We start from the raw sequence: 13,642 nt of genomic DNA on the forward strand, positions 1-13,642 counted from the left end.
GTGACCTAGGTGCCATTTCAGACCAACCACTAAGAAGCCCTGATCAGATACACCAAGTCAGTTTGTCCTAGTCAAAGGTTTTACCTTCTTTCTTAGGGCCTGATTTAGAGATTAGCAAACGGCTTACTCCGTCCTTTGATATAATGCACTTGTAATACAGCGGACAGGATATAAGTCACGTTTGTGATGGAGTAACCCACGTGCCAGACTCCAAATCAGGCCTCTAGTCTCTGAAATAAAAGTTGAAGTTCTCCAGCAGGGCAAAGTTGCATGCTGTATCTGCCAAAGTCCTCTTGAAACCAGATAGCCACTGGACGAGGTCGCGCTGAAGCCTTTGGTTTTGGCAGGAACAGCTCAGAGTGGAAGAAATTCAGATCTTGCAGCTAGCGAAGTCCTTGTTTCAGGCAAATACTATTCGTGCCTTCGCCTGGTCCAAATTCTTACCTTTGGTCTTAGCCTTTTATATGAAGTTCAGAATCCTTCATCAGGGTAAGCCTGAAGTTGTATTTGATGAAGTCACTTCGAAATCAAACATGTTTGCTGCAAGGTCCCGTTGACAGTCCTGAGGTCTTAAAAGTCCAAAACTTTCCCAAGCCCCTACTTTTCATTTGCAGAGTTTCTGGAGTACGCTCTATTCTGGGGCAAATTTAATATGGCAGAATCTTTCTGCCCTAAACGGAGCGTGTTTATGGAAATGAGCAGACCCTTTCGGCTCAGCTATTCCAAGCTGCTTCTGGGACCAGCTACCCCTCTCGCTGCGCTGGTGCCAATATGGCTACAGAGGGCCTACAGAACAAAAGCCTTCTTTTCCCAGATGCCCCTTCACATGTAACTGTGAATTGGCAGTTCTCACCCTGATCTCATTCTGACCCTCCCCAGAAATACTAATCAAGCTGATTTCTGTGGCCTACCTCACAACAAGGCCTTCTTGTGAGAAGGCCTAAGCCATTGTTCCTTCTCTGGGAGCAGTTTTTACTCCTCATTAAGAGGAAGCACTGACTGGGTCATCTGCCGACAGACTAATGCTAATCAGCCTACTGGAGGCTCAGGCATAAGTTCTAACTTGAAAAAAACACCTTTCCGAAATATTTATTAAAAAATCTGACTTCATCATTCAATTGGACTTTTAATAAACATTAAAAAATAGTGTTTGAATTAATCCAGACACTTGTCCCAATCTGAAATTAGTAGGGTTATAATTTTAATATGAACTCTGTTTTTTCACATAGGACAGCTACAGCCCTTCACAGTGAACATAGCTTTTTGAGGCTAATCACTGTAGGTACATGCCAACAATAAATTCTTACATGTATGGTTTTAAATACTAGGGCCAAATGTATGAACACATTTTCCCACAGACATAGAATGGGTAAAACTCTTTGATACATATGGTCCTAGGCACCCTCCCTTGTGGGATACAAGACCAATTTATGGGTGGCTTCTGTAATACTTAAAAGTACGTTTTTCCTGCCAAAAAGGGTTATTTCGATAGATTTTCACAAAAAGGCGGCTGTGGTATATGCACATTGCACTAGCTGTAGTCCTGGCGATATATACTACGGTGCTTTACCCTTTATAAGTTCAACTGCGGAAAAACCCCAAATCAGATCATCAAAACATTATCATTAGAAAGCTGGCATCTCCTGTGTATAAAGAAAATATAAAATAAATCTATTAAAGATGTTTTTCTATATTTGTAGGCTGGACCTGGCATCCTTTGGTGATCCCTGAAATGTTGCCTTGTAAGATTAATTTACAATATAATGGACTCTTTCTTGTCCTCGTTCAGTATCAGGCAGTTCTCCCTCCCCAGCAGGCAGTGTGGCACATGCATTCTATGGAATTGATACCTGTCTCCACCACATTTTCGGCACTAGATATGATCACCTACGTGTGGGTGGCATATGACTGCTGGAGCTGAACAAGCTGAAGGGTCTGATGATGCCCCTGTTCTCTGATTCCTGGTCAATATCACTGCTTAAATCAGTTAACAACCTTCCAGCTCAGTTGATCTGCTATTAACTCTTAACTTCCCACGAATGTACAGATGCAGGAACTGCTATGCTGTCTGAGATGATCTATGAAGGTGATGATTAATACAAACATAATTACATCAATGGAAATCTGAAGTTGCCGTTAGTCTACCTCTGCAGAGGAGGAAAAATGAGATGAGACAAATGGTATTCCACCAGAGAAGATGATACTTTCATGCTGATTTGTAATTCTCAGCTCAAGAGATAGCAACTATTTATTTTACTCCTTCCAGCTAGAGGTTTTGCACCAAATGTGCAGGAGAAAGCAGCATTTGAAAGTTAATACAGAACAGGCTACATTAAAAGCTATTTTAACTGTCATATTTTTAAGAGCTCTTTTGAATATATTCCTTCACATATTGGCCAATCATATTTTTTTTAAAGAAAGGTCACCTGTTTTTATTTATTTTTTAAAGTTGCAGGCGTATGTCTGAAATTAAGTATGGCTGGATTCTGAAGTCGTAGGTTGAGTAGACCGTTCATTAGCAAGGCAGTCATTGTGGGTTAATTGTAACATTCATATCGAACAGTATGAGCTTTCTGGACCACAAATTATAGAAGTTCTGAACGTTTGTCAACAATGGATTACATTTACAGTATGCCACTCTGAAACAAAAGATCAAATGAGATTACAGTATGAATACATATAAGTACATGGTTTCACACATGATTATAGTTCTACCTGGTTAATAAAAGGAGAAGAAAGGTATTACAACTCTGCATGATTTACATATCGATGTTTGTGATTTAGTCTATTCGTAAACGTTATGACAGAGCTTTTGATAGTTATTTGAATGAAAATTGTATTGTTATTTTCATTGTAATCACAGGCATGAAGTTTTCACTTTCATTGATATATGTCAACCTACAGATGCATAAGTAGTCATATGCAAATAGTATATAATGAGGGAAGTCATGGTGTCTGCTGTACTGGCTGGCAACATACTTGGTTTTGAAACCCACTCACAGTGCTGCACCCTAGCCTAAATCAGATGGTCTCAATAGGTATATCTAGCTATCGCCAATCAAAGCAGGCAGGCACCCAGCCTGTGTGAGAGCTGTTAATTGATATCTGAAGCAGGGCTCTTTGACTATCAGTTGGTTGTATGACAGAAGCATGCATGGCTAAACCATGCGTGCCTCAACAACGTGGTCGCAACAACAAATGCATCCTAACCACGCATTCCTTACCGCGCATGCCTTTACTAAACATGCCGAAGTTCATTGTTAAGGCATGATTGGTAAAGGTATATGCGTAGTAAACATTATACCCCAGCCCCCCCTCCCTGAGCCCTAAAGCCTGGCCCCAACGCTGAAATGTACCTGCCCCAGCCGTAAACACTACCCCAACCCCCACCCTGAGTCCTAAAACTCAGCCCCAGCCCACAAAACAACCCAGACCCCAGTCCCCGGCTCTGAGTCCTAAACTGCCCCCGGCCTTGAAAACTGGCCCTTCCCCACTCCCGAGCCTTAAAACCCTGCCCCTGCCCTAATAACTGCACCAACCTCCCGGCCCTAAATTCTGCCCCTTCCCCCGCCCTGAGCTCTAAATCCCAGCCCCTGCCCTAAAAACGGCCCGTTTCCCCGCCCTGAAACCTAAATAAAAAGTAAAGAAAGAACTTACCAAGCCGCCATTCCATCTGCCGACTTCAGGAAGTCTCCAACAACCCCCATCGACTTGCTGCAATGCTAGACCGCTAACTTCCTTTACCATGCATATGCGTGGTTAAGGTATATGCATGGCAAAGGCATATGAGTGGCTAAGGCAAGCATTGTTCCACTTATGTGGAAACAGCATGCGTGGGTCAGGCCGCATTGTAAAGGCCGTTTCCTATCAGTAGAGGAAACCTATCTCCTCTAAACTTGTCCCTCTCTGGAGCTGGGCAAGCATGGCTTAGGGAACCGAGACACACCTTTGGAAGATGTACTGTTTGCACATTTACAATGGTAGTACGATCACATTTTCCACTCCTACTGCACTGAGCCCTTGTGGCATGTTGGTGGGAACAGGATTGTCCTGCAACTGAAAGCACAGGGCATAGTGATGCTCAGTAAGAAAATGTTACTTTGCTACAGTGAGTACCAGGACTTCTGCATTTATATTTCAAGTATTGCTACCCGGTGCAAAAATGGTGACATTTGTGGAATTCAGCCCAAACCTTTGAACACGCTGAGATTGGGAGTCAGTGTGTCACTGTCACCAGGTGCGGCTCCTCCACTAGGGTGGAGGAGCTTCGCCCCACTGCTTTCTCGTAGTGCGAGAAAGTCAAAACATAAAATGGTAATAGCTAAAAGTTATTAACAGTTTATGTTTCCTTTTAACATTTTATGTTTCCTTTTTGCCTGGGCGGGGCTGCTCTGCTCTTTGAGCAGGGCAGGGGAAGAGTTTTTTGCCCACTTCTGAGTGCACAAAGACTGTTTGGTAGGCCCTCTCGGGCCGCCCAAACCAGTCATGCATATTCTGCTCTTCTCTACGCAGGCTGCATGGCAGCCTGCATGGAGGACATGGCCACCCCATTAGCCCTTAGCTGGGCAGCGTCCCGATCAGTCACAACGCGGCTTGCAGCATTGTGATTGGCTTAGGAAAGGGAGCCTGGCTGCCTTCTTCCTATCAGAGGCAGGAAAGCAGGAGCTGAGAAAACGCACGACCCGGTGCGGCAGAAAGGTAAGGTTAATTTAATTGTATTTTTTTCCCCCGATCACCCCTCCCACCCGCGACACCCCCGTGAATCCCCCCACCCGTGGCCCCTCACGCCCACCCACGAGCAATGCCAGCCACTACTGACTGTCACCCCAGAACCAGATGCAGATGGATGACAGAAAGAGTCTGTTCAAGGCATGTTTGTGAGCATCACAGTAACTAGATATGTAGCAGAAGGGTGGCCAAAGCTATTAAGCTGCTGGCCTCACTCTCCTACACATCTCTAGGCAGGGAAGCATGCTTTACCCCGCAGTCAGACCAACGGCCAGCCTTTATGACGAAGTAAATATGGTGACATTACCATGCGTTACTTTTCCATGCAAGGGGCATATCATCAAGGAACGGCGATAATTATCGCTAAGCGCACTTAGCACTAGGATAATTATCGCCGGGTAACGTGGAATTTTATCGCTGAGATAGCGTGCTATCAGCAACGCTTATCTCAAAAGCCAATCTCAATGTTGGATGGATTTTTAAGTCTAAAACCTCTACTGTTGCATAGATTGGAATAGTTATTATACTATTCCAAAGTCCAGCGCCCCTAAAGCAAGTCGCTGTAACGACTTGCATGGTAAAATAACATGTGGTAACGTTGGAGTAGTGACTGCATTGTACAGGCATAGCAGGGTAAATGCATTCAGGGTTCCGTCGTACAAGGCTCTAGGCACAACTGCAGGGCACCACTGCAGCACCCCCTATGTAGTTGTCCTGCTGTTGGGGTTGGGGAAAGAATTCATCTTGTATTTCACCCATACAGTGCTCAGTCTCTGAACCAGTGATTCTTCTTTAAACAGGGACAGAACACAACCTGCGTTAACCTTGGCAGTGATGCTCCCTTTAAACCTAAGCCAGCGAGGGATGGTGTAAAGGTAAGAGATAATTACAACATGGCTGTGACTACTTGCGCATGTGGTGATAACTCTGGGGAGGTTGGGGGTGAAGGGCTTTGGTGTAGCAGAGGATATCATTCTGGTGTCGGAGCCAGTGGGCTGTGGAACATGTATGCAGTCATACTCAGTACTGGCGGAATCCTACTGCCGGAGAAGGTGGGGATCGAATGAGAGGCATTTACTGCAACTTGTAGGTGGCTACAGTGCTTACTTTGTAAAATAATAAGTGCCAGGGCTCTGACCAGGAGGCCACTGCAGCTTGCATCACCCATCGCCCTTGTCATCGCTGCCAGAACAACTACTAACCATCTCTCTTGCCTGCAAGGGCAACAGTGCAGATTATTCCAGGTCCCCAAAGCTAAAGGAATGGCTGGGGAGACAGGTATTAGCAATTTTAATGTATATCGTATTCTCAAACAACCATTGTTCTGCTCATCTCTAAATGCGATGAGCAGCGCCACCATGTGGCAGACTGTCCTAAGTGCGGTGTTGGCAATTAAGTGACGGTGCCGAGCACGTAAAACCAATTAAGTGCTGGTGCTGAGTACTGGAGACCACCAGCTTAAATTAAGCACTGGGTGAAACGCTGGTGTAATTTTGTGTCTGTAGAGGGAAAATGGTTGTGTAACAAGACAATATCATTTGTTGAGCTTGACATCTCTCTCTCTTCCTTTCTCTTTCTGTCTAAGGCTAGAAGCAATGTTCTCCGAGCAAGGATGATCCAGTGCCACATCGCCTCACTGTCCAGGGCTGGAGTGGTCAGCTTTCACTTCGAGGGTCCCTTTTTCCCATCCAACGATGCTCAGGTACCCCGAGTCCCTTGATGCGCACTGGTATATAGGGAATTGTGGAGATTACGAGATAGGTTTCTCCATTTCGTCCCAGAATCTCATTTTAATCAGATTGGGTACGCCCTTTTGGCTCACAACAGACCAAGGGGGAAATCTGAACGTGAGCAAAGACAATCTAGAGCAGTGAAGTAGGAGCTAGAAAAAGGGGTATGGAGAACATGAGGGAAAGAAAAGGAGTATACGAAGAAAAAGAGGGGAGAAAGAGAAATATTGGATTAGTTGTTTGTATTCTTGTGAGAACATTGCACATTTTGTATCTGTCTGGTTCCTGATTTTCATCAATTTTCTCTCTGCCACACAGCTCTAAATGGGGCTGGGTGAGTGATGAAACCCAGAGCAATTTTATCTGGCCTAAGCATTTCAATCCATTGCTAGCAAATTAAGGGGCATTTTATCAAGCACAGCGTTAAAATTATCGCCGCTTTAGCGGCAGAAAACTGCTGCTAAAGCAGCAATAATGGGCTTGATAATATGCCGCAGAGAATTCCAATAGAAGCCCATGTTGACACCAGAACATGGGCTTCTATGGGAATTCTCTGCGGCATATTATCAAGCCCATTATCGCCGCTTTAGCTGCAGTTTTCTGCCACTAAAGGGGCGATAATTTTAACGCCGTTTCTTGATAATATGCCCCTAAATCTATTATCTTTCATTAAACAATATTTTTGCAGTTCTTAGACACACTTTTTGCTCAGCATGTAGAAAACCAAAAAAGGAGAGAAGGTTTTAACTGTATTTCGTAACTGCTATTTCAACACAAGCTGTAGCAGCATGTTAACAGCGGCACATATTCAGTCTATTGAAAATACCAACACAAAAACATGGAAGAGGAGCAACTTTATAAAGACCAATTGAAGCTTTTTTATTTTCCATGCACTCATTTAGGTCTGTATTTCTCCATGGGCGTAGCTGCCAAGTGACCACTGTGCCACTCTCAAAGCATATTCTGCCTTTTAGGCAACATAACGTTGCATTGCCTGACCTAAAGATTTGTTTCTACCTTTTTATATTTGGGTTCCAGTAAAATTGCCCTCGTCTGTTGTCCGTATGTATAGGTATTTGTACATAGATTTTCAGTGTGTGTAAATGCCTGTATATCTGTTGTTTGTGTGCTTGGGCACTTGTAACTAATTCGGTGTGTGTGCATAGATGTCTGTATAGGCCTTCATCTGTCTGCATTTATGAATGCATGTGTGAATATATCCTTGTATCTTGTCTACCTCTGTGGCATTCACTATGAGTAGGCTACTAAAAAAAAACGAAAACGGATATTTGCAGAGCTTGCTTGTTGAGGTGCTGTTTGGGGCTGGGTTGCTGCTGTGATGTGTTGGGAATAGGATGGTGTTAGGTAGAGCGATGTGGTGGCATTGGTTGGCGTTATATTGTTGTGGTGGTCGCGAATGCCAGGCCAGGGTTGATGTTGGTGAGGGATTGTTATAGTTGTGTTGGAGAATATGGTGACAGAGCAGTGGAAGTAATATGTTGGCGGGAAAGATTATGCTAACATTCTTCGCATGCTCCCTAGCTGAGTGTCCAAAAGCGGTGGGTCAAGAGTGAAGCTTCGATCACCATCGACAGGACGAGGTTCTATCAGAGCCCGGAGGAGAGCTTCCATCGTGCACAGGTAACCTATCTATCGAAGCCGAGATACAGGAAGAATTTGTGTAATTTAAAGTCACTGGTGCACTAGGCAAATCACAAGAAATGGGAAAAAAAGCAAAGCAAAGGGAAACTGCATAGATCATTCCCAAAATCTCTGCATATCAGTCACACATTAGTGCCTGCCACTGATCTTTCCAAATGGAGAGAAACAGACCCATATCTCAACTCTTGCTGAACGAGTGAGGATTCTGCTCCTGATCAGTAACATCCCTGTCTTCCTCTTTCTGTCCTGCACAGGTCACCACTGAGGTGGAAGTGATCTCTACGGTCAACCTCCTGCCCATTGTGCTAGGCAGCTCCATCGCTGGACTGGTCCTGTTGGCGCTGCTGGTGGCGATCCTGTACCGGGTACAACCACTCATCAACCTCCGTCCTGTCCATGATCACTCTTTCTTACCCTCATTTTCTCTCTACCTCTCTCTCCTTCTGTTGCTCTCCATCTCTCAACACCTCGCTCCCTCACAAGCTCTCTTTTTCTCTCTGTCAATCTCTCTTCTTGCTTATTACTGTGGACTCCTCTTTCCAGACTTCCTGCGCGCCTTACAATGCACACTTCTTTTCCAGGAGCTCTGAGGAAGTGGGAGCTAGTGATATAATAGGTTGCCTTGTCATGAAGGTGCTGTTAAGTTGCCTCTCAGAGCAGTGGGCTCAGGAGTAGTAACCAAAGCCAGGGTATCTTTCTGAATGGGTTTTCCTGTGTACAGAAGGGTCCATGCCTAGAATGGAACTTTAATCAAGTGAAAAAAGGTTGGGGGGGGGCTATGGGAAAAAACAGAGAGCCCGAGAAATTCACGCTATTACGCCTAGAAAGATTAATTGCAAAATGTGCAGTAAATCTGGATACCGTACAGAAAACAGTTGTGCAATATGCCCCACGCCCCCTGCATTTTTCTACAGGTAAAGTTCAGCTGGTCAAACCTACCAAAATGTACCAGGGGAAAACTGCCTGGTAAATAACTGGATATGGGTAAATTGATCAGTAAGCCCCCAAATCCACGAGATATGTGCCAGTTTGAGGGCAATTATGTAATAGGGTGTTATTTATCACACCTGATGAATTCCAATCCCTGTGGTATCTGAATATATTGCACCCTTCTCTGGGCCGACGATTATCTGGCCTTAACTGTAACTTCTGCTCCGTATATGATCCCTCGCCGTGAAACTCTGGTCGCATAAGATTTACCACACAGTATCTATGCCAGGGAGCTGGCCAGGCAGCCTACATACATGAGGCTTGGCCCACTGGCTCCCCAAAGCCAACCAACTGTTGACGGAATATATTAGGGTATTGGCCATGAAGGCTTTATGATATATGAAAAACACGACTCTTGTCTGTAATGTTCCACTGAGAGTCCAATCCTGACCAAGTCTAGAGTTACTATAATTAGTCAGCAACATAGGATAAGTTGTGTGTAAAGGCCGACTCAATAATGTTATATGGAAAAGGGAACTTGCATGACACACCAAGAAATTTAATATAAATTAAGCATCACATCACCGTGCATTGTAAACTATCTTTTCTAACATTTTAACACACAAATGTATTGATTCAAAATGTAGAATCTAGCAGAAATAGTATTTTACAAGAGTTAATTTATTTTGCATTTTTATTGTGTGGAAGGACTCGAACTTCATTTTGTAAATACTGCACCCACTACCTCGAAGAGTAAAATAGTTTGTGTATAACAAGGGGAATTGCACTCAGCAGACCACAGACCTTTTTCTAGGAAATAAGGGGGCTTATTTACAAGGCCCTTGCGCCACTTTTGCGTCATTCTTAACATGGGAAAAGTGACGCAAAAGTGGCGCAAGGGGCTTGTAAATCTGCCCCAAGGTGTTTCTCTTAACCATCACTTTTTTTAGTGTCTCCTTTAGCCTATGCTTACTCCGCATCCTTCGCAAGTACCCATAGCCAATAAGAAATAACCCTGCAGAGTACTTTTGTACATTGCGTATTTTAAGTGTCTAACAAACAAGCACTTCATTTAACATTAGAGACAATAGATGTAAGCAAGAGATGCAAAATGCTTATTACCTTTTCAGGTTCTGCATTCTAAAATTCCGCAAACAATTATACCTGCTTTCAGATCACTTTGATGTATTTAAGTGGAATGCTATCAACAGCGAAACATACATTTCCATGACAAAAAATGAATTAATTCTTTCCAACATAGTTAAAGTATATTTGCATACACTGAGTTTTTCCAATGTAGACAAAACACAAAGGGGCAGATTTATGTTTGATTTGCGCCTCATGTACGCCGCCGTTGCGTCACTTTTGTGACGCAGCAGCGGCGCAAATCCTGCGCCATGGTGCGGGGTATTTACAACGTGACGCATCTGGGAGATGCGTCACGTTGTAAAGCCCTGCACCACATGTAGGCGTTTCAGGGCAGGTGGGGGCGTTCCGGCACAGGAACGCCTCCTAAAAGTGGCTGAGTGTAATCTACAAGATTTCACTCAGTCACTTTTGAGCCCATGCTGCGTCAAAACCCTGCGCCTGCTTGAAGCAGGCGTAAGGATTGACGCAGCATTGTGCAGATAGGGCCCCCCAGAGCATTGCTGGAGCTGCGTCGCGCTTGCGACGCAACTCCAGCAATGCGCCACTTTTACGGCACAGATGCGTGACGCATCTGTGCCGTTTTTGCCCCATGGTGCGCCGCATTATAAATGCGGCGCATCCATGATGGCGGAGCTGGGGCGCAAAATAACTGGCGCATCCCTGCTGATATGCAGGGATGCGTCAGTTATTATAAATATGCCCCATTGTAAATTGGGAAAAAGAACACTAGCTGTTCAAATTCTCGACCCATCAAAACTTTACTACCGCAGCCACAGGTGAGAGGCAAAACATTGCATATTCTAAAGTGCCAAAAGCTGCATTGCATTCCAAATTTTCATGTTTCTGCTATATTTTTTTAACTGATGATTGGTGTAGCAGATTTTCCCTTGGTTTGCAAATATGGCAAACCGTTTTGGGCGGTTGATGAACTTTTAATACAACTAACACATATTGGTGAGCATGACTAGATAAGCAAGCATTGCCTCACTAAGGAGTAAGACATGATACTCATTTAGTATAAATGGTTCGAAATAGCTATGTGTTTTTATGACCAGGGGCCATATGTAGGTAGAACGTGTTTTGCGATTCTCTAATTGCAATTTTTAGGGAATCGCAATTAGAGAATTGCAAAACGGAATGTAGGTAGGATTAGCAAATAATTTTGCGAATCCTACATATTCCTTAATTGCGAATTGCAAGTTGCAATTCGCAATTAAGGAATACCTCTCCATTCATTCCTATGTGCCAAGAGGCCCATAGGAATGAATGGGAAGACAATCTCAATTTGTGATTCTCAATTAGAGAATCGCAAATTGAGAATGCAATTTCAAGTGTGCCAGGGTGTCAAAAGGACACCCTGTTGCACCCCTGAAATGAGCATGGGTGCACATGTGGCACACATACATGCCCTAAGGACATGTGTGTGCACCACATGCCACTTTGAAAAATGCAAAAATATGCATTTTTGAAAGAAATCGCAAATTACCATCAACCTGTAGTTGGTGGTAATTTGCGATTCCTTAAGGCCAAATTGCACTTTTTTGGTGCTTCTTACATTGCATTTAAGGAATTGCAAAATTTGCGATTCCTTAAATGCAATAGCAAAATAAGGAATAGCAAATTTAGCGATTCCTTATTTTGCACGCAGATTTGCCTTCCTACATACCACTTAGCAAAATTGCGATCGCAAACGCCAAAATTCGGCGAATTTCGGCGTTTGCGATCGCAATTTTGCTTTCTACATATGGCCCCAGGTCTTGTTTTTTGAAATTCGCAAATATGGCAAACCTGTAATTTTACAACAAATGCATCAGAGCTCAGCTATCGCTTGGATGCCCTGTCCAGGAATAAAGTTGCAGAGAGGGTAGCTGAATCTACACCCTCAAGAGGGGCAGTTTATCTCCTGGGCATGTGCAAAGTTGGGTTGCGTTGCCCTTGCTCGTATTCCACAGGCCCGATGATCACTGAACATACTCAGCCCTAGAATTTTTTTGTTAATATGGGATCTCCTTGAGAATTCTCAGTATCAATGCCCTGTTTTTCTTACAGCACAAAATCCTCATTGTTGCCTCTCCATCCTCTAATCTTGTGATTCATGGGAAACACACAGTAGGCTGTTTGTATCAGACTTGCTCTTTTATCATGGAATGTTCACTGAAGTACCTCATATGGATATTACCATATTGTTGTGTAATTAGGCCTAGCTAGAGCTAGGTCTAGTGATGCCTTAGAACAGTGGTACAGGAGTGCTTAGAAGCAGTGACATTGTGATACCACAAGTTCCACTGCTAGCTGCTCTCAGTAGGATGTCATATAGACTACTGAACAGTGATGTGTATTCCATATTACAACACAAACATGGAAGGTCCCTGCTGACTCTACACACACCAATAACATCCTATTTATTTTGTCTTACAAGGTTGGCTTTTTCAAGCGGACATCCAAGCTGAGGGCCAATGACGGTGCTGGTCAAATAGACCTTGACAATGTTCCTCCATCCAGTGAAGAGATTGGAACTCCGGGGAAGGCTGACGGGCAGGCCCACAACATGACAACGGAGCCACCTCTCCCTGACACAACTGACAGGCATGAGGACAGTGGTCAGCCGGCCACAGAGGAAGCATTGGATACTTCTGGTCATGATGAAGCCAATAACCTTGTGGCAGATGGCACACAGATGCAGGAGTTGACATCTGAGCCTCTTGCCCACCAGGAAGCTGACATTCACCTGCACAGCAGTGAACAAGCGACAGATGTAACCTCTGGGCCTTCAGCCCACACCTGAGGGCGAGAAAAATAAAGTTAAATGGAGGGAAGAGATCAGGGGACTCACAAGGAACCTTCACTTGCTACACTTGGAATGCAACTGCAACGACAGGGAGTTGCGTCTGCCTGAAACACCCTCACAGAGGAGGAAGGGACACAAGGGAAGAGCATGTTTAAGGCAGGCCACAATGTCTTGGCTGTGGGAAATGATGGGTTGGGGTGAGAGAATGAATAGCACGTGGGCCAAAATGTCTGGACTAAGTGCCTCAGTGCTTAAAAGAGGTCCTGGCAATTCATTTAAAATCAGCAAAAGGAAAACATATATATATATATTTAATGGTAATGTTTCTAATGTTTGCATTTTCTTTATTAATTTGCATAAAATCTATTTGTAACAAAGATACTTTAAGTAGAAAAAGGGTATTCATTTTTTTAAATATCACTCAAAGAAGAGCATTAGTCTAGGAAAAGCATGTAAAGGTCAGTCAGTGTTTACTAAACTCTCCTGCCATCTGGTTTACCCTAACTCCTTCAAAACAGTTATTCAAGAGGGCAGGTATGCTGTACCAGTAATATGCCATTTCAATACATTGCTCGACAACTCTTGCTGGTAGGGCCCAATTCGGTGGCACGGCTATTGTTCAGGTACATACACAATCGTTGTGGGGATACAATTA

At 44.0% G+C, this 13,642-nt stretch overlaps 1 protein-coding gene across 1 annotated transcript in view; it reads left to right on the top strand.

The window, feature by feature from the left end:
• LOC146811372 (integrin alpha-M-like) overlaps nucleotides 1-13,383 on the top strand; it is a 278,712-nt gene extending 265,329 nt beyond the window's left edge. Inside the window, exons 26-30 of the mRNA XM_085618488.1 lie at nucleotides 5,529-5,603; nucleotides 6,314-6,430; nucleotides 8,001-8,099; nucleotides 8,375-8,485; nucleotides 12,619-13,383. Of these exons, the coding sequence (XP_085474614.1) occupies nucleotides 5,529-5,603; nucleotides 6,314-6,430; nucleotides 8,001-8,099; nucleotides 8,375-8,485; nucleotides 12,619-12,984 (768 nt within the window). The 3' untranslated portion in view covers nucleotides 12,985-13,383. The remainder of the gene's footprint in view (nucleotides 1-5,528; nucleotides 5,604-6,313; nucleotides 6,431-8,000; nucleotides 8,100-8,374; nucleotides 8,486-12,618) is intronic.
• The last annotated feature ends 259 nt before the right edge of the window (nucleotides 13,384-13,642 follow it).

Source organism: Triturus cristatus, chromosome 7 (assembly GCF_964204655.1).
Source record: "Triturus cristatus chromosome 7, aTriCri1.1, whole genome shotgun sequence".
Classification (NCBI taxonomy): domain Eukaryota; kingdom Metazoa; phylum Chordata; class Amphibia; order Caudata; family Salamandridae; genus Triturus; species Triturus cristatus.